The 25,328-nt window shown below is 33.5% G+C and overlaps 2 protein-coding genes across 4 annotated transcripts; one reads left to right on the top strand and one right to left on the bottom strand.

Moving 5' to 3' along the window:
- The first annotated feature begins 12,855 nt into the window (after positions 1 to 12,855).
- Positions 12,856 to 18,404, top strand: LOC133679863 (phosphatidylinositol/phosphatidylcholine transfer protein SFH8). Of its 3 annotated transcripts, XM_062102580.1 has the most exons (15): positions 12,857 to 13,116; positions 13,261 to 13,377; positions 13,776 to 14,076; positions 14,185 to 14,284; positions 14,373 to 14,639; positions 14,724 to 14,801; positions 14,904 to 15,005; positions 15,107 to 15,156; positions 15,313 to 15,412; positions 15,569 to 15,667; positions 15,756 to 15,869; positions 16,269 to 16,401; positions 16,980 to 17,383; positions 17,935 to 18,012; positions 18,104 to 18,404. In XM_062102580.1, exons 2-15 carry the CDS (start codon positions 13,344 to 13,346, stop codon positions 18,122 to 18,124), a joined length of 1,881 nt encoding a protein of 626 aa, XP_061958564.1. In that variant the 5' UTR covers positions 12,857 to 13,116; positions 13,261 to 13,343; the 3' UTR covers positions 18,125 to 18,404. The 3 variants fall into 3 exon arrangements, with proteins under 3 accessions (XP_061958563.1, XP_061958562.1, XP_061958564.1); XM_062102579.1 differs by lacking the exon at positions 18,104 to 18,404 and having other exon boundaries at positions 12,856 to 13,116; positions 13,324 to 13,377; positions 17,935 to 18,036; XM_062102578.1 differs by lacking the exon at positions 18,104 to 18,404 and having other exon boundaries at positions 12,856 to 13,116; positions 17,935 to 18,036.
- A 1,078-nt stretch (positions 18,405 to 19,482) lies between these two features.
- LOC133679864 (phosphatidylinositol/phosphatidylcholine transfer protein SFH3-like) lies at positions 19,483 to 24,570 on the bottom strand. Its single transcript, XM_062102582.1, has 14 exons — positions 24,338 to 24,570; positions 23,365 to 23,512; positions 22,803 to 23,064; positions 22,582 to 22,681; positions 22,230 to 22,496; positions 22,043 to 22,120; positions 21,833 to 21,934; positions 21,647 to 21,696; positions 21,439 to 21,538; positions 21,231 to 21,323; positions 21,029 to 21,127; positions 20,615 to 20,735; positions 19,973 to 20,346; positions 19,483 to 19,874 (listed from the first exon to the last, which is right to left on the bottom strand). Exons 2-14 carry the CDS (start codon positions 23,408 to 23,410, stop codon positions 19,791 to 19,793), a joined length of 1,776 nt encoding a protein of 591 aa, XP_061958566.1. The 5' UTR covers positions 23,411 to 23,512; positions 24,338 to 24,570; the 3' UTR covers positions 19,483 to 19,790.
- Between the last annotated feature and the right edge of the window lie 758 nt (positions 24,571 to 25,328).

Here is a 25,328-nt window from a genome sequence, read left to right as displayed (position 1 = left end):
AGGCGAACAGCAAGAAGATATTTACTTTTTTACTTCCATTGGTGGGTCGGTAACATTTTCAATGTCATTAATATTTATGAACGCAAACAGCAAGAAGATACAATGAGAAATGCACTTGATTTCTGGGTGTGAAGACCTGGGAATGTTGAGATTTCTTTCTTAAGGAGAGAAAACAGAGCGTTTTTGGAGATACTATAATGGTTAAAAAAAAGATACTATAACATTTTTATTATGTATCTATATAAATATTTTTCTAGCAGTAATTAAGCCAGTAAGAAACAACGAGCGCATTATTGAAAAAAGGAAAGAAAAAAACTAGAAACAGAGAGTGGATTTTCTGCATATCTCTAGATTTAGATCAAATATAAACATCAGATCCAGTGCATGTTACTGGGTTTTGATACACCTTACCCCATTACCATCACAGATACAAATGTTTTCACCAGTAAAAATTCGTTTTTTTTTTTATACAGTTTTTCCTCCCAAAGAGAAAATCTTGCTGTTATTTGATCACAACAAATTTTATTTCTTGAGCCAGTTTCTTCCAGGCAGGGTAAAGCATCTGGTTTCAAATCTAACATTATATTTTGATTAAACTGTAAACCCAATTTTAAGAAAACTCTTATATCCTTCCATGCACTCGAAGATGGTATTTGAAAGCATGACAATGATTATTTTTTAAAAAATAATTAGCTTGAAAATATATCAAAATAATACTTTTTATTTTTTAAAAATAATTTTAAGCATTAACATATATATAAAAAATAATTTGAAACTAAAATAATTATTTAAAAAAATATATTTTTAAAAGATGAAAACAAGTAGCTCAAAATCCTTTTCCAATTTCACTAATTGTTTGGTTCCAAACCTAACATCACATTTAATAAGAAACCCGGTTTTAAGAAAAGTTTTCTTTCTATTTTCACGCACAAGACATGTACTTGCACGTTTATAATTGGTTCCACGACTACAAACTACGAAGTGAAAGCTGAACCTCCATGCCATGCTCACCTTGCAAAGTAAAGCTTTTGCCTTTTTCACTCTATCACGAGTTGAGACTACCTAGGCAAAATCGACAAAACGGCGTCGGGTTACGAGCAACATAGAAATTGGTGCAAGGAGGAGGCAGGATCACACATCCCCAAATGCTGCCTAAATTTCACCAAAAAAACCTGAACCAGATTTGAGCTTTTTCGGTAGTTTATGTTCGGTGCCCACGGATGATGTCTTGACACGAGTCACTTAGAAAAAATCAAATCTAGGGATGTAGGGTGGAGTCCCTTTATTACACCTTGGGTTCTGTGCTCAGCATCTAAATAATTTATTTGTTTTCAATATCCGAATTCTCCAATTTAGCCCTGTTCTTGTTGTCGTATTGCACATACTCTCCCAAATATAATAAAACTCTGCTCTGGTGTTATATATATATATATATATATATATATATATATATATATATATATATATATAACCAGAATAGGGGAACTCGGATTTTATATTCAAATATATATTTTTTTATTCGTAAAATTTAAAATATATATTAATATAAGCAAATGTTTTAGCAACTTTAAACATTAATTTTCCATTATATTTCATGAATTTACCTTTTTATTATAAATTTAATTTAAAATATTTTATTTTATTTTGTAGTTAACAAACTAATTTTTTTAAGATACCTTTTAATTTAAATGGATTAAACTAAAATACTAGGATGATTACTCTAACTTATAGTTTCAATTTTATACGAGAAATATTATAATTCTGTTGCCCTTCAAGTTTGAGACGATAATTAAACAGATTCAACAAATACATTTTTTAGGGGGGTTTAATGTTTTCCTTTATAAATATTTTAAAATAATTTTTTATTATTTTCAAAATTTTATTTTTAATATTAACATATAAAATGATCCAAAACAATAAAAAAATAATAATTTAAAACTAAATAAATAATTTTTTAAAATATAAGGTTCTAGCATGCTAAATAGTATCAAACACGCTTCATCATGTTGTTATTATTATTTTTTAAAAAAATTATGTTGTTTTTTTTTAAAAAAAAAACCTCTAAAATACGCTTCATTTTTTTGCCCTCTGCTGACAGACAACTGGGCCCCCTTCTTTTGGCCCATAATAAGTTCAATGTGACCTGTGTAAAGTGCCGCCCAAAGGTTGTTCTTCTGAGTTCTTTTCTTTCTTTCTTTTTTGCGGTTGAAGAGTGGGTGGAAAATGCCAGCTCAGTGGTATTTATGGGCTGTGAATATATGAGGGTGATTGAGAACGCATTGGATTTTAAAAAAATCAAGTTTTTTTAGTTTAAAATTATTTTATATATTTTTTATTGTTTTGATGTATTGATATAAAAAAATTAAAAAAAAATATTTTTATATTTAAAAAAAAACAACACTTAAAAAATAATCACCGGCAAACTATTAATTGCTATGAGCTCTAAGATCAAAGGGGTTTTTTTAATAATAATAAAAATATATTATTGGTTTCACCTCGTCTTGTACGAGATAATAGATAAGAAGAGAGTTCAATGATTGTTAGGAAACTAATCATAGCGTTTCGGACCAAAATTGATGAAAAACGACCACTAACCACTTTACTACAACACTGCAATGATAGCCAGATTGAAGAAATGGCTGCGACACAAAAGAAGTTGAGCCCAAGGTTGGCGGTTGGCTTCATGATTCAGATGTAACAGCGCTAGCTCTGTTCTGAGATTCGGCATCGCTTGAACTCACAGCATTTTTTAAATGATTCTGTACTGCTTTTGCATCAAGATAGTAATCTCCCACGTGAACTTCTATTTTCACTTTTTACCACCGGAAACCCTTTTTTTTATTTAAAATTATTTTTAATATTTTAATAAACTGATATTCAAAAATAATTTTAAATTATTAATGCAATTCATCACACGGGTCAAACCAATTCACTCTTAATTCAAGGGATGTTCTTACGAGTAAGAAGGCGAAATCTCAAATCCAAGCCTCGCATTCAATAGCCAGTGTCAAAAACAAAAATATTCTCAGTAACAAAAATCTCAGTACTTTCGTGTATTGTTTTAGTCTGGTTCGTGGGTTTTTTTGGTTCTATAATCCGTCCAGAGAGAAGTTGAGCTTCAAGAAATAGTGAATAAAGTAAAACAACCAAGTGAGATCGTGCTGCTTCTTTTTTTTAATCATAATCCCTAATTTCATCTCCTGTTCAGTCTCCTCTCTGGTTCAAGTTTCTTCTTTCAAATCCACGTGTAGAAGATTTCTGGATTTTAACACAAAACCAGCTCCAGGACATTCTCATAGGAGAATAAAAAATAAATAAACAAATGTACAAAGGAAAAGGAAATTGGTGGTGGTGGTGGTGGTGGTGACTTGTGGATGGTGATCTGCTGGAGAAAGTGATAGATGCTCGTGGTTGTAGTGTGGCAGGGGGCTGTTGTGTTTTGGGTGGAGAGACAGAGGAAGGGAAAGAAGGTTGTGGTTGGCTGGTGGTGACTTGTTTTATAGACTCAATCTAGCCTTTGGTTTCCGCCCTTCATCGTGGGATCAAAATATTATTTTTTTATATGTATAAAATTATATTTAAATATTGAAATAAAGTAAGAAAATAATTTTAAAAAAAAATCGCGATACATGTTATATGATTGAAATATCCTAATAAAAAAATAAAATTATAAAGTTTTTTCAAAAAAAATATGTTAACTTTTTAAACATACGACCCGAGTCATTAAACTCAAAGTACCCTATATAAAAAAAAACATGAAATCTGCTTCTTAATAAAATAAATATTAAAAAATAAAATTAAAAAAAATCATGTAAAAAAATTTGTTTTAAAATAGCAATTCAAATAATAAAAATCAAAATTATTATTATTACTAATATTAATAAGTAATATCATTACCGTTACCATTATTCTTATTAATACTGTTATTTTTATTATTATTAAAATTATTGTTGTTGTTATTACTGTTATCCCCGCCGCTGCCAGTACTATTATTATTACTAATATTATCCTTGCTAGTAATCATACTAACAGTTCTATTAGTATTGTTCTTATCTTAGCAATAATTACCATGATCATTGTCGGTGTTATTATTATTATTATTACTGCTGTTATTATTGTTATTGTCATTGTTATCGCCTGCTAATGTTATTAGTGTTTTTATTATCATCATTCTTCTTCCTTTTCTTCTCTCACACATAACAATAACAATAACAATAACAATAGTTGTTATTCTTGTTGTCACAATTATTATTATTATTACCATCAACATTGTTAATATTATCAGTACCATTATTATTAGTATTGTAACCATCATTTTTATTATTATTATCATCATTATCATTAAAATTACCGCTTCTACCACAATCATTATCATCATAACAAATTATTATTAATTCTACTGTTACGAACATTATTTTCATTATTAGTATTATTACAAGTATCGTTGTTATGATTATTGTTATTATCACCGCAATTATTACTACCATCAATATTATTGTCATGATCATTAGTATCATCACTATTAATAGTAACAATAATATCATTATCACTACCGCTACAAACTAATATTATTCTTATTATCTTCACTAATTTATTATTATTATTATTATTATTATTATCACAATTGTTGTTATTATTAATAATATCATCATTATTATAATTATTAATTTGATTTTTATTATTGTTACTATCATCATTATTACCATCAATAATATCAGTATTTTCATTACCACTTGTACTACTGTTATTGTTATCAATAATATTATTATTTTCATTGTTGTTTTTATTATTACTATCACCATTATTATTAGTATTATTATTATTATTATATCTAAAATTGCTATTGTTATTTTTTCATTAGCATCATCATCGTTATTCCTTATTATTATTATTAATATTACTGTCACTATTATTATTGTTATTATTCTTAGTACCTATCTAGAAGTGTGGTTGTGGATACTTTTCAAAGTTCTTTTTACTTAGAAATATATCAAAATTTTTATATTTTTTAAAAATTATTTTTGATATCAGTACATTAAAATAATATAAAAATATTTAAAAATATATTAATTTAAAATAAAGAAAAAAATAAAAAATTCTCAAAGGTATATGAGTGGATTTGATGGGAGAAAGGCAAATCCATAGGAAGGTATAGGAGCGGGTGGCAGTTTGAAGGAGAGATGGCCCGTGGCAACATTTTGTTTCCTTACGTAATGAATGGATGGATGCTGATTTGTTGCAACTTGCAGCATATTCTCTTGATATTTCTAAATTCAAAAGTCTCAAGAAAACTAATGATTGCAATTTATTACCAATCCAACTGCCACTTGCACGGTTGCACTTAATTTTTATCTAAAAAAATCTTAGTCTATTCCGAGTTGACTTTTTAATTCGAGATTCATAATTTGATCTGATGTATTATTGGATCGGATTTTAGAACTATATAAAAAGAAGAAAGTTTATATAGCGAGCATCATGGGTCTCCGAGTGCCATCGTGCTGCGAGCAGAGAACGGGCCAATGTTCTCCCTCTGCTGTATCTGATACAACACATGAAATGCTGTCATCCACTCTCGAATTGAAACTCTGCCTTCAGGTCGAAGAAAGGTGCAAGGGGGGCACACATTCGGAAAACGAAGGCGCTTGACGTACTGCACCAAAATATCCCAATTCCTTATTGCAGTAGGGTCACCAAAGATATGGATCGCATTTCTCTTTGCTTCTTGCCCAGGTGCAAAATGTATTTCATGAAGTAAAAGTAAGGTATAGGGCTCCTTTTTATTTTATTGGAAAAGAAAAAAATCACGCAGACCCCGGCCACTCTATGCTGTGAAGATAGAACTCGAGACCAGATGCAGTTGTATTTTGAAAATGGGACAAAAATTTGTCTCCCAGGAGAGCAACCCTACTCCACCAATCGCAGCAGCCTCTTTATGCTGTCCCAAAATTGTGTTCAGCCTTTAGTTTTTTTAAAGCAAAAAATTGACCACTCATTTACTTGAGATTTTTTCTATTGGCTATAGAAGCAATCCACCCCCTATCCGACCTCACACACAAAGGAAGACTTATCATACAAAGGCTCCAGCTGAAGTTGCTTTCTCGATCATCGAGCCTTACCCGCACAGTTTTTAAAGACTTGCCTAGGCGAGAATTCCCTTCTAGCCTACAGACACTGTGTTGAAGTGTGACAAAAAAAAACAAAAACAGTAATAGCCCAGCCTAGCTCTCCGTGGGCGGGGCATCACCTTGCATGGGCCACGGCCCGACGAGGTGATCCCCACCTCGCCTGGTGAAGCTCACCCATGCTAGTGCGAGGTAGCCCTTGGACCTGGGCTGACCTGGGCATTCCATCCGGGTCGACTCAACCTATCCCAAATATTTTTTTTCTTCATCGTAATAATTTTGACTCCACACATGAAAACTCATGATTGACTCCACACGCAATGAACAAGAGAGAATGCACATATTTTTCATTTTCTAGAAATTTAACTGGATAAAAAATAAAAAAAATAACTCAAACATTAGAAATTTAACTGCTTGTCATTTTATGGATGCATCACACTGGATTTTCCATCGGTTTACGTTTTGCTGTTGGCTAGCCTCGGTCATAAAATTATTTTTCACAAATTTGTAGTAAAAATCATCACTCGCTTCATTGTAGAACCCACTTGTTATAACATGCCATTGATTTCCAGGATATTTTTGCATGGAATTCAATATTCTTACACTAAAACCGAATCCTTTCCCAAGTGACTAGCGTAGAATCCTTCGCCACCCCCATCATTTCACAATTATTCGAAACTATCTTACAGGTGCTGCTGGGAACTATAAATTCTTTGCAAACCACCCGCATCTAAAATCCTATATTAACCAAAATAAGATTTTTTTTTCCTCGCAATATTTCTATGGATTCCAACCTGAATGTTAATGACTGCCCTTGATCTTCAAGAGATCCGAGTTGAGGAATATCGTGTTAGCAGTAATTGGAAGTACTGAATTATCTCTGTATAATATTTTTCGAATAATCCCTAGTTGCCGGTTCCTTTTCTTAGAGCCCACTGACTAGCAACAAAAATTGATATAAGCTCAAACCCAACTTGGGCCTAATCATGCCTAATCCAACCTTTTCATACTGGACTTTACTCTCCGCTATTACATCCTTGAATTATCATCAGCGCTTACCGGGCTGCTGATACTGGCGCTCCCTGGATTTATTATTTGTAACCGCGATCCTCTTTTTTTTTTCATATATATTATTAAATTGAGCATAACAGAACCAGAAAATTCCAAACAAAATGTCATCCCTTGATTACAAATAATCACAATAGTTTTTTAACATTTATTCCTTGCCGAGGCAGACACTCCCCTTTCTGCTTAAGACCAGATGACCGTGACTGTGTCAGTACTGTAACGTGCCCCAGAAGAATGACCTAGTCGAAAAGTTGCGAGATGAAGCTTGCTGGATATCATGTGTTTTAAATGTGATTTTGTTTTGCAGATCATTCGTTTTTTGAATAGTTAATTGAGCAGATGCAAGAAGTTGCTGCTGCTACTCAGGAGCAACAAGAGTCTTACAAAGATGACCTAGTTGACGAGGCAGGCGAGGAGGATGCAGAGTTGAATACTGAAACTAATGTATGCGTTTCTCTCCTGATCTTCTACTCTTGATTTAGAAGTTGAGGGAAGCCCAGCTGTGGGACCTAGACATGGCCTCTTGTGACTTTTTCTTAGATGTTTATGATCACTGTTCTTGCTGTTGAGAAAACTAGGGACAACTAACCGGATCAATTCAGCGGAATACAATTCACAATTCACAAGTCCCAATCCTTTTTCTCTCTTTGTGCAGTAAAAAACAGAATCAAACAATGAACAAATATAATGCAAATAATCACACAAATCAACACCAAGATTTTTACGTGGAAAACCCGATGCGGGAAAAACCACGGGACCGGAGTCCACCTAAAAACTTCCACTATCAACAAATAATGGGTTCACAATTGTTCTTCCTTAGATTCAACTAAGGGCTACAACATATATATCATCAAGAACAACTTATTCTCGGATTACAACAAGATTAAAGAGAGTAATGTTAGAGAAAAGCTCACAACACTGACAGCCCTGTTTTCTGTCAAAACGACCAGCTTCCACACCACCAATCTTCAATCCAACCGTTCAGAATGAAGAGGAACGTGTCTAGAAGATGCTGTCAAAATCTCAGCCCGATCCAACGGTGAACGAACTGGAAATCGAAGAAAGAAGACAGACTGCTCAGCTGCCTCCTCTTCTTTCTTTCTCACGTTTTTCTCCTCTCTTTTCTCCTGTTTTTGCTACTGCCATCTACAGTGGCAGCTCATTTAATTTAAAGAGACAGCAAGGCTGTCTCTTACTAATTAATGTGATGGTCCCCCCATCACATGGTGCGGAACCACACAACACTTACAATTACGTCTTTCAGTGGCTCATCCTGTGTTTCCCGTACTGCTTTGTTGCAGCAGTCTAATCTGTAGTAGTGGCGCCAACAAAGAGGAGATGGGAGGGTTGCAGGCTCAAATTCTACCGTTGAAACAAGCACACATTTATGCCAATATTCATGGCACAAAGATTATTTTTTTTTGTGGTCGGAAAGTGATTGACCGAATCCTTTCCCTTTCCTCTCTCTTTTTCAAGCAACTTCATCCAGCTCTCTCGACATGGAGAGACTGAAATGTAAAAAAATAAAATTTATAGCTGAAATGTAAAATTATAAACTAACAAGGACTGGATATGTAAAAAATAAAGTTGGAAGGACTAAAATGAAGTTCTCTATGTTTTTGAAGAATTAACTAATACTCTAAAAGGCTTTTTTATTTATTTTTGTTTTGTTTTGTTTTTTTATTTTTTTTCTGTTTTTCTTTTTTTCCCTTTTTTTTGTTTATTTTTTTTAATTATTTTTGTCAATTTTTTTAATATTAAACTGATTGAAAATTTTATTCTATAGTTTTTTTCTTTAAAACATTATGGATTACTATAATATTTTCCTGCATGAGTTTGTTTTATGAATTTTTTTTTAAATGGTCTTTCTCGATTTTGCTTTATAGTTTTTTTTTTAAACACTGTAAATTGTTACAATGTTTCCCCATATGGTTTTTGTTTTGCTACAGTGTTTCCCTACATGTTTTTTTCCAAAATTATCTTTGTCAATTTTTTTTTTAATATTGAGCTAGTTGATAACTTAGCTTTAACTTTCCCTACATATTTTTTTTTATTTTTTGCTTTTTTTTTCAAAACTGTCTTCTTGTTTTTTTTTCAATTTTTTTTCATAATTGTTTTTGTTGATTTTATTTTTTTAATATGGAGCTGGTTGAAAATTTAGCTTTGTATTTAAAAAAAAAAACATTGTGGATTGTTACATTGTTTCTCCACATGTTCTTTTTTTCTTTTTTATGATTTTTTTTCCAGAATTATCTTTGTCGATTTTATTTTTTTCATATTGAGCTGGTTGAAAATTTAGTTTCGTAGTTTTTTTCTTTAAAACACTGTGGATTGCTACAGTGTTCCCCAAATATTTTTTTTGTTATGATTTTTTTTAAAATTATCTTTATTGATTTTATTATTTTTTAATATTGAGCTGGTTGAAAATTATAACTGTAGATTTCCTCATGAAACACTATAGATTGCTCCAGTGTTTCCCTTCATAGTTTTTTTTATTTTGTTATGATTTTTTTTAAAATTTTCTTTATTTATTTTATTTTTTTTAAATATTAATCCGGTTAAGAATTTAACTTTATTATTTTTTATTTGAAAACATTATGAATTATAATAGTTTTTTTATATAATTTTTTATATATATTTTCTATAAATCCATAATAATACATAAACATGCCACAAACCTGCAGCATCACGCGACCATGGCCTCCAGTACCAGCTAGATCCTGTTCTCTATATAACTGGCAGGCTATAATATTATTAACACTTACAAAGTAGTGTAGACTAAAAAAGGGCTTTTTTGTCTACGTCAATTTTAATTTAATTTTATTTGCAATAACTTAAGATTTTATCTTGTAGAATCAATCTTTTATTTATGGCATAAATAATTAAATATTAATGACGTTTCGTATGCGTGTGAGCATCCAAACCAAAAAAATATCTCAAGACAAAAAACCACGACAGTATAATTATGAGAACCAAATTAAAAGAAAATGTAAAGTTTAATTACCAAAGTGGAAAGGGATAAAAATCCGAGGGACCTAAGAGGAAAACCGACACAATAAACATCGCTGTAAATAGCAGTATGTTAGTAAATGAATTGCAAGAAACACCGTGAAATATTGAGCTCCTTTAATTTCTTTCATATCATAGCGTACAGTGTTATAATTTTAGTCACAAGTCTGGAGGTGGGTGGAGAGTCTTGTCCAGACTGCTCACTGGTCAATTTTTTCCCTTCATTCCAAAGCACTCGTAACATTGTTGAATAGAATATACTTCCCTAATTTTTTTTGTTGCTTAATTAATCTGACTTTTTTTCTAGATTTTTCTAAAATACTTTCCAATCCATCACTCTTCCCACCTTATCCCATGCTTTTTAAATCTGATATGATATAGTAAAAAATCCAGATTAAAAATTTTGGTTGGGTCAACAAGTTATTAAATTCAACTTTGTTTTTTATAAAATAAAATAATATTATTTTTATTAAAAAAATAACCAACCACCGCAACTGAGTTTTTAAACAGGTTATAAAATTAATCTGAATTTTTTAATCGGATCGCCTATGTTTTGTTTTTTTCTTAAATACGGAGGTGGACCCACCAGGCATGGATTTAAGACCATGCCTTATCCCCGTCATTCACTCGCACCTCCTGCCATTCTCATTTTTAACTTTTCCTGTGTCCATCGGCGCCTGAAAGGATGTCATCATGTAAAAGGAGCAACCAAAACGGTGGAATCAACCCTCAATTATGTCGGAGTTGACTTTTTATCATCATAAATTAGGAAAACAAATCCTCCGTGAATATTCTAGCATTAGACTTTGGTGACAGCATGGCATGGACAGCATGCGCATGGCAGTTGCATGATGCATTTCTTTATCTGTTCCTACTGTTAGATCGGTGACATATATTCTGATTTCTGACATTTAGCGAAGAAATTGAGGTTTTTAATTGCCAGCAATTAAGTTTTTCTATTCACTTCAACGTGCCCAGAAACGTTTCTTTTCAGACAGCTAAAAAGCTTTATAACATTAAAATAATTATTTATTTATTTTTTTAAATATATTTTAATATCAGTGAAAATAGCTTTCTGTAATTGTTTGACTGGCTTTTTGAAAATGGCCTGGTCTACACTGGTGTCTCCTTTTTCTTTTTCTTTGAGGCGAGTGCACTTGCTTCTCTCCACTGTCCTTGGCTTTCGGAAAGCCATGAGCACCAGTTCATCCGCGGCGCGACTTTTTCAGTTCTCCATGCAATTACGCAGCATATCTTGTTCCACGCTATGTTTTTGCCTGACTTTCACAAAGTTTGAGGGTTAGAGATAGAAAATATAAATTATTATCTTGTTTTACTCTTTGATGAATATCTGATCATGCTAAATTAATGAGATAACTAGCCGTGGTAACAAAATTTAATTTTTTAAAAAAATATAGTTGTACAGCAACATCAATCAGTGGCATAGGGCAAAAAAGCTGACCGGAAGTGGGTGGAGTTGGATGTGATGGATCAAACCTGATGATTTCATTTTGTAGCACCATTTTCGGAAAATCAATAATGTATTATTTTGCTAATACGATAGTTATTAATGATATTATTATTAATTTTAGAGTTTGTGAGATTAATTAAAATGTGTGTAAATTGATTTGGATATTTACGTTAATAAAAAAAATAATATACTATAAATAATTCTCAAAAAAATCATGCACTGGAGAGCTAATACTCAAATTGAAAAATATGATGATGGTCACGCAAATAAATTTTATTTTCTAGTTTAATATGTCAGTATTTATCATACAATGGAAGAGAATAGAGTGGTTCTACTGGTAATCGTGAAGAAACTAAAAGGGAACGAGTAGAGAAAATTATTTTATTTTATTTTATTCTCTTTCCTTGCTAATGCTGCAGTACAGATTACCCTAACTGGATAAAAGAATTCAATACTTGAATTTCGAAAAAAATATTTTTCTTTTATTATAACTTTTTAAATTGGTTTCGAATTTACCCATCAATTACCTAACCTTATTTTTTTTTAAAAAAAAGAATGGAGTAACAAAAAATATATATATATATAAAACAAGAGCAGAGGAAACAAAAAGATAAATGAAAAAAAGGAACAACTACCTGCAATGATATCAACTCATGATTGCTCATTACAAAAGCAAACAAAACTCTTCGGATTCCTTCCTGTTCACATGATACAATTGCAGCTTCGAGATTTGTGTTTTATTTTTAATTTTTTTTATATGTTTTTATTATTTTAATGAATTAATGCAAGAAATAATTTTTTTAAATAAAAATATTATTTTAATTTATTCCTAAAAATAACACTTTAAAAAATAAATTTTTTATACTTCCAAACATACCCCTATACTCTTCATGCTAAATAAGTTTGTTATTTCTTATTATCATAAATGGAATGTCCATTACACTTTAAAATTTAATCTTCTTATATTACTCTAAAAAGTAAAAACAAATATATAATGAGCCTCTGCCTATCTGTTAAAAAAACAAAACCACCGGCACATTGTTATTTCAATGCCCACCCGACTCTCCATCTGCCACATGGCATGCCAACCTAAAAAAAAAAATCAATAAAAAACAAAAACTAGTAGGCCCTACGACCCCACCCCCCACATTCGCTCCCCTACTATAAACCTAACAACTACCCCCCCCCCCCTCCATCTCCGTAAGAAAAAAGGCTCTCGTTTCGCCGTCGAGATACTCGGCGAATTTAATTTAATTCCCCTAGTTCTTATTTATATATATATTTACTAATTATCATCATCATCTAATTTTGTAACCAACCTTCCGTTTACAGATTATAATTCCTCTTTCGCTGGTTTGATGCGTTCATAACCATCCGATCTAACGCGTGATCCGTGTTAAAGGAATATAAATTATTTATCATATATCCCTAACTAACTAACAACAGGTACTACCTAGTCCATACATTATGCTGCATTCATCGTTTCTTTCTCCTAACTTTAGTCAAATGCTCTGTCTTGATTTTTCTCTAGGGTTTCTGAATCTTTTTTTATTGAAATGTGAATTATATATCGGCTGTGATTATCTGTAGGTAGAGTTATTGTTATCGGTGATTGATACGGTGATCGGTTTGATTTTATCGAGTGAAATTCAGGTGCTTTGCATCAATTTGTGATGTCGGGTCCGTTGGATCGATTCGCCAGACCTTGTGAGTTTTTTTCCCCCACTGATTTTAGGGTTTCACTGAAAGTTTCGTACTTGTACGTTTTTTTAATTAATTTTTTTTATTTGCCTCTATCGCTTTAAATCATAGCAATCTATCTTAACCTCTGCTTTTTGGGTTTTTAATTGTATTTATTTTATTTTCTTTCTCACTTTAGATTGCTACACTTTAGCTTGATTTTTTGTTTTTTTTCCCTCTCGTTTTAAATTGTAATTTTTAGCGATAAGCATTATTATTATTTTTTATTATTTCTAATTCTTTCTGAGTTAAATTTGACTACACTACTTTACTGTACTGGAAGCAAAATTGATGCTATGAATTTTGACATAGAAAGTCCTTTTCTTTTGTTTGTGTTAATGTTTTGGTGTTATTTATGTGGGCAGGTTTTGAGGGGTTTTACAGTAGTGATGAGCGGAGAGAGAGGAAATCTGATTTTGAGAACTCTGAGGACGAGAGGAGAACTAGAATTGGGTCGTTAAAAAAGAAAGCGCTTAATGCATCTACTAAATTCAAGCATTCTCTGAAGAAGAAGAGTAGGAGAAAGGGTGATGGAAGAGTTAGCTCTGTTTCAATAGAGGATGTTCGAGATGTTGAGGAATTACAGGCTGTTGATCGATTTCGACAGACTTTGGTGATGGATGAGTTATTGCCAGAAAGACATGATGACTATCATATGATGTTAAGGTAATCTGTTGTGACCCATAATGAATTATGTACCTTTTCGAGTCTCATGTTTTCTCATGGTTGATAAGTAATAATGGCCGATAATCTTATGTGATTTATATCCTTCAGGTTCTTGAAAGCAAGGAAATTTGACAATGAAAAAGCTAAGCACATGTGGGCTGATATGCTTCAATGGAGAAACGAATTTGGTACTGATACCATTATGGAGGTAACTATGTTATCTAACAATTTCCTTGAAATGCTTTGCTATTTGACATTTTCCCCTACTCACCAAAATTTACATTGTATGTTATCAGGATTTTGAATTTAAAGAGTTGGATGAAGTTTTGAAGTATTACCCTCATGGTAATCATGGTGTGGATAAAGAGGGGAGACCTGTTTATATAGAAAGGTTGGGAAAAGTTGATCCTAACAAACTTATGAATGTTACAACCATGGACCGGTATGTGAGATACCATGTGCGGGAGTTTGAGAAAAGTTTCGCAATAAAGTTTCCAGCTTGTACTATTGCTGCCAAGAGGCATATAGATTCAAGCACAACTATTTTAGATGTTCAAGCCGTGGTATGTGACTTGTAACATTGCAGCACATGTATATCAAGATTTCAGTCAACTGCTAATTTCTTCTCTTTCTTGCTATTCATTCAGGGCATTAAGAACTTTAACAAGTCAGCAAGGGATCTCATTACGCGGCTTCAGAAGATTGACGGTGACAATTACCCTGAGGTTTGTAATCTGATTTTAGTTGTTTTGATAATCCCTTGCTTGAAGTGTTATCATTATTGGGTACTTGAAACTGGATTTGTTGCACTGCTTTAATTGATGCAGACACTCCATCAAATGTTCATCATCAATGCTGGTCCTGGATTTAGGCTTTTGTGGAACACTGTAAAGACTTTTCTAGATCCTAAAACTACATCAAAGATTCATGTATGTTAATATTTCTACTCTCCTATATTTTGGAATTTGCTGGCATATGCTTGTTACAATTTCTTAACTCCATGTATGTTTGTATTTTGGAACTAATTTAGGTTCTCGGGAACAAGTACCAGACCAAATTGCTTGAGATAATTGATGCCAGGTGAATTGGGCTGGAATTAGCTATTTAATACATATCTATTTTGTAATTTCTACTGCATGATTCTCACGCAGCCTTTTATTTTGAAATTCTTGATATTTGTTAATATAAATGTCACAAATTGTGTTCTCACTTATCAGAACTTTGCAAGTTTCGCAGTGAATTGCCGGAATTTCTGGGTGGTACGTGCACATGTGCTGATCAGGGGGGTTGCCTTCGGTCTGATAAGGGACCATGGAAAAACCCAGAAATATTGAAGGTTATTTACTGTGTACTTTAATATATGTGATGTGCATGCTGTTATAATTTTTAGATCACCGTGCCACCAACCTCCTTGGCTGTATGTGCTAATTTGTGGTATACAAACTACAAGCAACAAACAAATGAAAATTTGATATCTTTGATATTGTTGCAGATGGTTCTTAACGGTGAACCACGCCGAGGCAGGCAGGTTGTAAAAGTTTTAAACAGCGAAGGCAAGGTTATTGCTTATGCTAAGCCACAGTATCCAATGGTGAGAGTCTCTATCTTCATCTTGATGTTGACATGTGCAAATTTTGTTTTTCCTAATTTTAGCACATTGCCTTGGTATCATGAGGCAGTTCAAAGGCAGTGATACATCCACTGCAGAGTCAGGATCTGAAGCTGAAGATGTCACTTCCCCTAAAGCACTGAAAAGTTATTCCCATCTTCGACTTACACCTGTTCGTGAAGAAGTATGTTTTTTATCCTTGAATTTTTACCTGCTATTTTGAGACACTGTTATTGCAATACACAATTTTTTTTTTTATGATTGTTACTTTACACAATCAAAATGAATGATGAAGTGTCATGGGCATATGGTTGATTTCTGTTTTAAAATGTCTTTTTTCTTATTTATTCTAGCAATTCCTTTTGTATTATATTTATTTCCTGGGAATATCTCCTCCACTCTTAAATATTTCTGCTCTGAGTAGTTGCAAAGCGAGAAAGCATACACTCAGAATGTCAACCGGAACAGGCAATTTTCAATTATACTGTCTGAAGTAACCAATTACGGTATCTAGCAGTTGGTCACCTGCTGAGGCCTGTTCTTGTCATATTTTTTATATTTATTTTCGTCATTGAATTTGCAGGCTAAGGTAGTCGGAAAGGCAGGATATGGTGTTAGCTTCTCAGGGTATGATGAATACGTTCCCATGGTTGACAAAGTTGTTGATGCTGAATGGAAAAAGCAAGCATCCATCCAGAGGCCTTCTGTTTCCAAAGGTCAGCAAGTTTATTCTAGTGTTTTACTGTATCATGTTTATTTGCCATTGCTATGCATTTGTCCACGGCCTCTGTTAATTATGTTGCTTACAATGTTGTAGCCTCATATGATTGTATGAGAGCAACTCGCCTGTGAATTGTTACTAACTCGTTTTTTGGCTTGAGTACAATGCATAATCCTCTCCCACTTTTCAACTTGATATGAAATAGGTCATTAAGGTTCCTTAGAATTGTGCAATGATTTTTCTTTTTTAAATAAGTCTGGATCTGAGAGCTCCATAATTTCCTTTCTACCATGTCACAGTTAGTTGTGTAGAAGCGTGGGGAATAATTATTACCCATTCCAAAGAAGGGCCTAGATCATAGTAGTGGCGGGGACTATTTCTTTCCAAAAAAAAAAAAACCATGTCTAGTAAATGTTTCCTAGTGATAAGTCAGATTCAGGGAATCTACTTTAGTGTAGTTTTTTATTTTATCCTGTTCAGTGTTTAATATGATCCATGTATAAAAATTTGTTTGATCCCTTCCCTCATTTATTTTATTTTAGTAGACATTGAAATTGAAAATTTCTGATGCAGCTACAAGCCCCCAGCCCAACACTGGAAAGACTCCAGAAGGGGTTCATGTTCGAATTTTTGTAGCTGTTGTGGCTTTCTTCATGACACTTCTTACTCTATTCCGCTCACTGGCATCCCAAGTAACCAAAAGGCTTCCCCACACCTTGTCTGATTGTGACCAGAGTTCTCCTGAACCTGCTCTTGATGCACGTCAAAAAGAGGAGTGCCTTCCCTCTTCACCAACTTCTGCTTTTACTGAGGCTGACCTTCTCTCCTCTGTACTGAAAAGGCTTGGTGAGCTTGAGGAGAAAGTTGATACACTTCAAGCAAAGCCGTCAGTGATGCCTTACGAGAAAGAGGAATTGCTGAATGCTGCTGTTTGTCGCGTGGATGCGTTGGAAGCAGAGCTGATTGCTACTAAAAAGGTGTGATTTTCTTTAGGCTAGAATTCCATTTACTTGCAGACACATTGATCTCATTAGAGCTCCTTTTCCATTAGGCAAATGTGTTGTTCTACATCAAATCTGTGAGCTTGCATTAAAAAACTTTTGCATGTAGCATGCGATGGTGTTTTTTTTTAGTTTTTACATGAGGTTCTGCAATGTGATGATTATCGTAAGCATAATACTAGAAGCATCGCCATTTGGGCTTCTGCCTGTCTGTTTCAATTTTCTCTAGTTTTCACTCTTAAAGGAACATCTCCATAATCTTACTGCATACCATTCAGTGTCTTTACCTCTTTATGGCTGTGGGTCAATTTATATATTGGAGACCACTTCAGCTATCAAATGCAAATTCTAATTGCTTATTAGCTTTTTGAATAGTTTACTCTCGGGGCATGTCAGAAAGCTTTTATTGCAAAAAATTTGTATCTCTTCACAAATGTGCATATGTTAATCTAATTGCATTTAGTTTGTTTCATGGGTTTTCTTCTCAAGTTGTGTGATGGCTTAAATCATTTCTGCTTCCCGAGCAGGCTTTATATGAAGCTTTAATGAGGCAGGAAGAGCTGCTTGCTTACATAGACAGTCAAGAAGAAGCCAAGTTCCGCCGGGTAGGGAGACAGATCTCTGTTTAATTCTACATAGGAATTACATTATTTTTTTAAAAAACTATGTGGCTAACATTGCTCTCCTGCATATCAGAAAAAGAAGTTCTGCTGGTAAAAGCGTTTTTGCCAAGTTAGAGACTATGATGGCGCTCTTATCCGGTACTCGTAGATGTGGTTTCTAGACGAGCGTGATACAGAGTGTATGACATGCGATCACTGATGTTGTCTTTGCTGGGACACAACACTTTCTCAATTAATGTAATTTTCTGTCACTTTGGGAAGAACACAGACCTTGTGTTGCATGAGCATATCTTGTTTGGGATGGTCATTGACTACAGCGAATTTGGTAAACACACTTTATCTCCAAAGACAATACAAATTTGTATTTAGATATTGTTTCTGGTTTTGGCAGTGTTTTTTTAAAATATTCTGTTTGGAAATGTATTATTTTTAAAAAAATTATTTTTAACATGATCATATTAAAAGCTCAAAACAATTTAAAATTAAAAAAATTGATTTAAATTTAAAGGAATTCAAAGAAATTTCTATGTTTTTTTTAAACCGAAAAATAAATATATTTATAATGTGCGTGCATGGTTTTTATCGTTATAATCTTATATTTTATATCGTATGTCTATATTAAAGGCCTGATAATTTTTGTGAATACATGGACGCATGACCATGCTTGTATTCCAATTAAACCTGTCGTCGTTAAATCTCCCATGATTTGTTGCTGGAAAATTAAAGTTATTTCCTGTTTTGGTGATTAATATCAATCATAAAAAATCGCCGAATCTTTTAAACGTGAAAAAAAGCCAAAATGTTTTTATATATATATATATATATATATGAATAATAACCACGCCGTATGTGTCAAAAATTAAAGGAAACCATGGCCGTTGGTTATTTTTTTTAAAAAAAAAAAATGCTAGACAACGCAGAATATTTCAGATAAAAATTTGTACGCAATTTATTTTGACTTCAAGGACGTTTCTACACGTGTATACAAATCAACATTAATATTAAAATAGTAAGATTGGAATAAAATAGACCAATCATGGGGCCATCCAAACATATTTTCCAATTAAGGATTAAAATAGACTTCAAGAATTGAAGGACCAAAGTATATATTTGATGAGTTCTGAGATATAGAAGAAGTAGGGTAAAAGTCCATGAAAATCTCAAAATGTTTCTGTCCCTATTTGACTAATAATCAAAATTAGGTGGTCGGATGAACTCAATAATAGAGGTTGATTTCCGATTATCCTTAATCTAATATTAATCAGCCCCAGAGGTGAGTGGTGATGGAGTTTTATCCATAACCAATTAAATTTTCTTCATTACCATTATTTATTTACTTTTTCTGGTTGAGCGAGAGACAAAGACGGCCTGTTGGGCTAATTTAATTTGTGATGAATTTTGCACTATCTATTTTCTTTAATTAATTCATCCCAACCTTCGCACCACGCTAGGTGTAGAAGACTATACATTAAACTAGGTCTTTGTTCAATTTACAGAATCACATCATGAAGATGATTGTATATAATAACAATAATAAATAAAATACGCGAGCTTTGAGTTCAGTGTTGCACAAGGTCAACAAGGTCTGAAAACATTCTGTTATTGTGGGGCTAAAAATCTCTACCGCCACCATTTTCGGTCCCAGTATATGTTACTTTCATCTGCATGAACTCTTAATTTCAAATCCAAAAATCTGAAAATATGAACAGACTGTTGATTAGAACAATGTTTCATGCATGACACAGTTTTGCCAAGCAATATCAGAGATAATGTAAACTTACTTTCTTTTTCTTGTCAATGTAGGCTAGGAGTTCCTGCTGTTTAGCAAGGGCATCCTCAAGTGCCTGGACAAACAAGAAGCTCGAACATTACATTCAGTTGAATATTTTTTTCCCACAATGGAAACAGCTCCAGATAAAATAAATGAAAACCGAGTGGGTACCTTCTTGGCTATTGATAGCTCTTGCTCAAGAGAATCGGCTCGCCTTATAGAAGCATTCAGCATTTCCTCTTTCTCAGGGAGCATGACTTGAGGTTTGGAGCTGAGAACATTCAGCTTCTCTTCCATTTCGGCCATGCGCGACATCATGTTCTTGTATTCAGAAGTAGAGATGGATGGTGCTGGCAATACATGGCTTTTAGCCATTTCATTAGCATAAACTTGACTACCGTAAACAGCAGCCTCAGCAAGTTTTCTAGGCATGTTGCGTGATATGCGAACCATGGTGACAATTCCCATCACGACGGCCATTATCCCGTTTACTATCTGACTACTCCGTCTTTGAGCCTTGTAAACATCATGCTCTAGGCGAGACTCTGTAGCATTGACAGACAGCAAAGTTTTGTTCATATGAATCCCAGAAAGATTTCAAAAGTTTGGCAGTGCACAAAACATTTCCTTCTCGATGCCAAAATATGAAGTACTTTAAGAAGTTGTGTTAAAACTATAAACTTGTCAAACGAGACATTCCTGTGGTTTTGATAAGGCTAAACTTTGACTTATTATATACCTTTAGAGAGGTCATATCTTTCATGGAACTACTGATTCTATGAAAGATGTGTATGAAAGGGACAAATTATATACCTTTAGAGAGGTCATATCTATTATTCTGCCGTGTAGGCCAAGCAGCATCAATGGTCTTTTCAACCATTGGAATGGAGTAATCATACTCTTGGTCACTTTTGTTCCCTTTGCTCAAGGGAGACTGCAATATACAGAGAACATCGGGAATGAATATACAGAAGATCAAAAGGTGACAAATAATGTTTGAAGATTTTGACATGGTTCATAGTAGCAGTTATGATATAGTATATTTTGTTTCACAGGAAAGAACACCCAAAAATCTGTTCGTTCCAAGTTACAAAGGCAAGTATACGAGGAAAAAAATTCTGAGATTAGCGAAGGATGCAACTTTCCAATTTATAATGTAACAATTTTACGAAGCTCAAACATATTACTAAGGATTAGCAATGTCCGATTTGAATCCTGATAACTCACTTCTGGAACTGGAGAAAGAATCTGATGTTCCCCGTGATTCCTTGGATGTCCATAATCTGCAGCATCAGCAGCTGTTTCTTTGCTGAAAGAAGCGTTTGTCTTCATGTTGCCAGACAACCAAAAACAATGTTAGGCAATCAATCAATGACATGAAATTGGGTGTCTCAGATGTGAATAGAGAAGGTCACAAGATTATGAGTACCTTGGTGCATGGCTGATCATCTTCAGAGATTGCCTTCTCGTGAATTCCTGAAAAAGTTCTCCTGTGGCATTTGGCTTCACCATTTTGGACCATCTATATCATTAAAATGAAAGAAGGATACATAATTTTCTTATTTGTCTTATGAAATGCTCAGCAAACAAAGAAATGTAATCAACAAAAACAAAATCATACGCGGGAAAAAATGTACCTTTAGTATGTCCGTATCATTCCATGGACCCTTATCAGAACGCATACAGCCACCCTTATTGGCACAGGTGCAAGTACCACCAAAAATCTCCGGCAATTCACTGGTTATAATCCAGAAAAAGAAGAAGAAGAGGGCACCATGAGTGTCAGAAGACGAGTTCAAAAGGCGTTGGAAAAGCGAAGTTTCATGTCATCAAGAATAAACTTACCTAGCATCAATTGCTTCAAGCAACTTGCTTTGGTATTTGTTACCCAAAAACTGATAAAAATAGTTACAACAGATTAGTGACTCTACAGCAATGGCTTAGTTTGGAGATTTATAGAATTTTTCTTTCTTTCATTCTTTCTTTTCTTTTATTTATTTTTTATTCTGAGAAAAATAGATCAATGCTTACATGGATTTTTTGGGCAGTCTTGGGGTCAATGAACTGTTTAACTGTGCTCCACAAAAGCCTGAATCCAGGACCACCATTAATGATGAACATCCGATTTAAGGTCTACAATAATCAGGACATTCAAATAGCATTAGGCGAAATGAGAATAATTTACTCATCTAAGGGAAGAAAACAAGCAGAAAATAAAGTTAAAACGATAGAGCTGATTACCTCAGGGTAATTGTCACCATCAATCTTTGAAATGTGGCTAATAAGTTCCCTTGCAGTTTTGGTGAATTGTTTAAGCCCCTGGCCATGAACATTCTTGTAGTGTTATTCTAATAGCACAAGAAGTAAACTTGATGCAATTCAATGTCTGATATTTGCCTATTTTCTAGCAGTAATAATCTTCACTTACCACTCCTTGCACATCCAAAATAGTGGTGCTCTGATCAATATGCTTCTTCGCTGCAATCGAACAGGCTGGAAACTTGATATTGAAGGTTTTCTCAAACTCTTGCACGTGGTATTTCATATACCGATCCAATGTTGTGACTTGTACCAGCTTGTTAGCATCAACTTCACCCAGTCTTTCAATGTAAACTGGTCTTCCTTCTTTATCAACTCCATGATATCCTTGTGGATAGTATTTCAAGACTTCATCTATTTCCTTGAATTCAAATTCCTGAATGAAGAACCAATAAGCAAAATAATTCAGAAACTACCATATGGTGACATTCTTAAATCTTTTATGTAGGCAAGTAGGTTACCTCCATGATTGTGTCAGCGCCGAATTCCTTCCTCCATTTGAGCATATCAGACCACATTTGCTTTGCCTTCTCCACATCAAATTTCCTGGCCCTTAAAAATCTGTGTCGTGATACAATATGTGAAAAAACCAGGCAGCTTAGAGCAGGTCAAAGAAGTGATTTTCATGAGAGTTGTTGAACATGTCATTCTAAACATTGATGACTTGAAAATAGAAAGTAACCTTAGCATCATATGGTGATCATCGTGCGTAGAGGGTAGTAGCTCATCCAAAATAAGTGCTTGGCGAAACGCATCCAATGCCTGTAATTCCTCAGCATCAAGGTGATCCTCAATTGAAATCGACATTACTCTACTGTGTCTGCGTCCTTTCTTTGTCAAGGAATTCCTGAACTTGTTCGAGGCACTAATTGCCTTCTTCTTCAATGATCCAAGCTTTGTCTTCCTCTCATCCTCAGAGTGTTCAGTATCGGATTTTTCATGACCTGCTCAAATCATCAACAATGGAATGCAAAAACTTCAAAATTTTGAATGGAACTACTTTCAGTCAGCACATTTCAAAGTAGCTCATTATAGGGAAAGGAGTTGTTCAGCAAGGGAATGTATCGTTTCCGTTTGCTGCATATTTCCTTTCCAGGGTTTCTATAAACCATAGCATGCATATTTTCGTCATTACAAAAGAACCAAAAGGATGGCCCGTCTTATGAGCTAAAATCCATATTTCCTTATCTATTAGAACTCCATTTTAAGCTTATCAAATAAAATCGATGTTTTAGAACATTTACCCCCTTTGATAGGTGGATCAAGTGGTCCAGACAGAGTATCAGCCATGGCTAAATTTTGCAGTGCTGGTGATCTATTTGTGATCTCAAACGTAGCTGGAGAATCGAGCACTCGGTAAACTATTGCCCCTCACGAATAATATTGTCAGGCCTAAGACCATATCAAAAGGAAGACAAAAAAGATCAGAAAGGAGACAAATCCAATGCAACTGAAATTGCATAACAATTTTCTCAACCTGTAAATCTTAGGAGTCAAATGCAAAGAAGACATTTGCATTATTTTAGGCTTACAATCGGCTAGGATAACGAGGAAGATAAAAAGGGTAAAAAATGAATATTAAGTATGATAGGAAACTAACGAATCAACATCATATTAATTACTCCACACATCCAGACAATAAAGCCCAAAAATATTACACAATCAATATTTCAAAGGGAAATAATAGTAGGAAATTATCAGATCAAACTGGAATGAGAATAAATCAGGTGAAAGGTCACAGCATCATGGACATCTTCTAATTCCCTATAGAGGATAGCACAACAATATATGGTTTTAGTTTTTGTGCTTGAAAAGCTTGACCGAAGCTACCACATAAGTTTCGCCGAGGAAACAACCCCATTTCTCAATAGAAGTAAAACGGGGAAGGGGGAGTTTTGTCCATGGTTTATCTTTGGCTAAATGGTTTGTCCGGATCGAGCTTCAAACATCAAACCTTCGTAATGGAAACATGTATTGACATTAAAAGTTTAATAATCAGAAGCGAACAATACATGTGTACGCATCTAAACACTTCAAAATGTATGTATTCTAGCCAACATAAAATCAAAAGAATTCTCCATAAGCAAAACATACATCGCTCAATCCATGCAAATGAAGGAGCTAATTCCCAAAAAGGGTAAGAAAAATGCAAGAATTTGAAGCAGGAACAAGGTTTTTCCAGTGAAGATGGAAGAGAAGAGGGGGGGAAGAAATTACCTACTGGCAAGAATGTAGGGAAAGAATCCAAGGGTGCAAATAAGAGAGAATTTAAGTAAGACTCGCGTTGATCTCTCAAATAGGGGGTGCTAGTTATAAAATGTACAGCGAAGATGATATTGACAGAATTAGAAGTCGATAAATATATATAACTCTTTCTTATTTTCTTGTGTTGACATGGTCTAATTTAAAATCTATAGGCATTGTCTTTCAGTTAAAGATCAGAGAGATGTAGCCATAGCTAAATGCAAGCAACTCCCTTCATTTTGGTTTTAACGAACTCCCAAAGAAACTTTAACTGACTTTGCATAACGTCTTCTCCTTTTTCCCGGCAAAATCTCCTCCTGCTTTTTTATATATTACAATAATAATATCAATTTTATCACGTATATTCTATTTTCTTCTCCAAATCTCATATATCGAAGGAGTGAAGCCCCCTTGTGGATCTCATAAATCTTGAAATATATAACTGGAAGAATCTTTAGACACTAAGATTGTTTTTCCGGCATTATTCATGTGCACCTGCCTATCTATCTTTGGTTAGAATCACAAGGGGTTGACTTGGTAGTTAAAAAAATATGATTCATTTCTTGATTTTTTAAGTTTAAATTGTGATTCTAGCTAGCATTCAAGAAAATTTAAAGAGGTGATCTTAGGTTCCTCTATTAATAATGCATTTTTATTGCGTTTTGGTTGAAAAATATAACAAATAAAAACTTTTTAAAATATTTTTCCATTGATTTTAATATGTAAATGTTAAGAACAAAAAAAACAAAACATTTAATTTAGCATACATTTTTACAAAAAAATTTGAATATATCACGTTACAAACATATATATGCTTGGTTATGGATGTGATATTCAGACATATATTATATCTAGTTAGAATAACCGCTACATATAATGTATTTATTAAGAATAACAATTTGTCGTGTATATCCACTACTATACATGTTCATTTCACGTATTTATCTAATAAATTACGAGGTTG

Source organism: Populus nigra, chromosome 19, assembly GCF_951802175.1.
Source record: "Populus nigra chromosome 19, ddPopNigr1.1, whole genome shotgun sequence".
NCBI classification, from domain to species: Eukaryota; Viridiplantae; Streptophyta; class Magnoliopsida; order Malpighiales; family Salicaceae; genus Populus; species Populus nigra.
The sequence above is the reverse complement of the archived record's forward strand: the minus strand, read 5'-3'. Positions and strand labels throughout refer to the sequence as shown.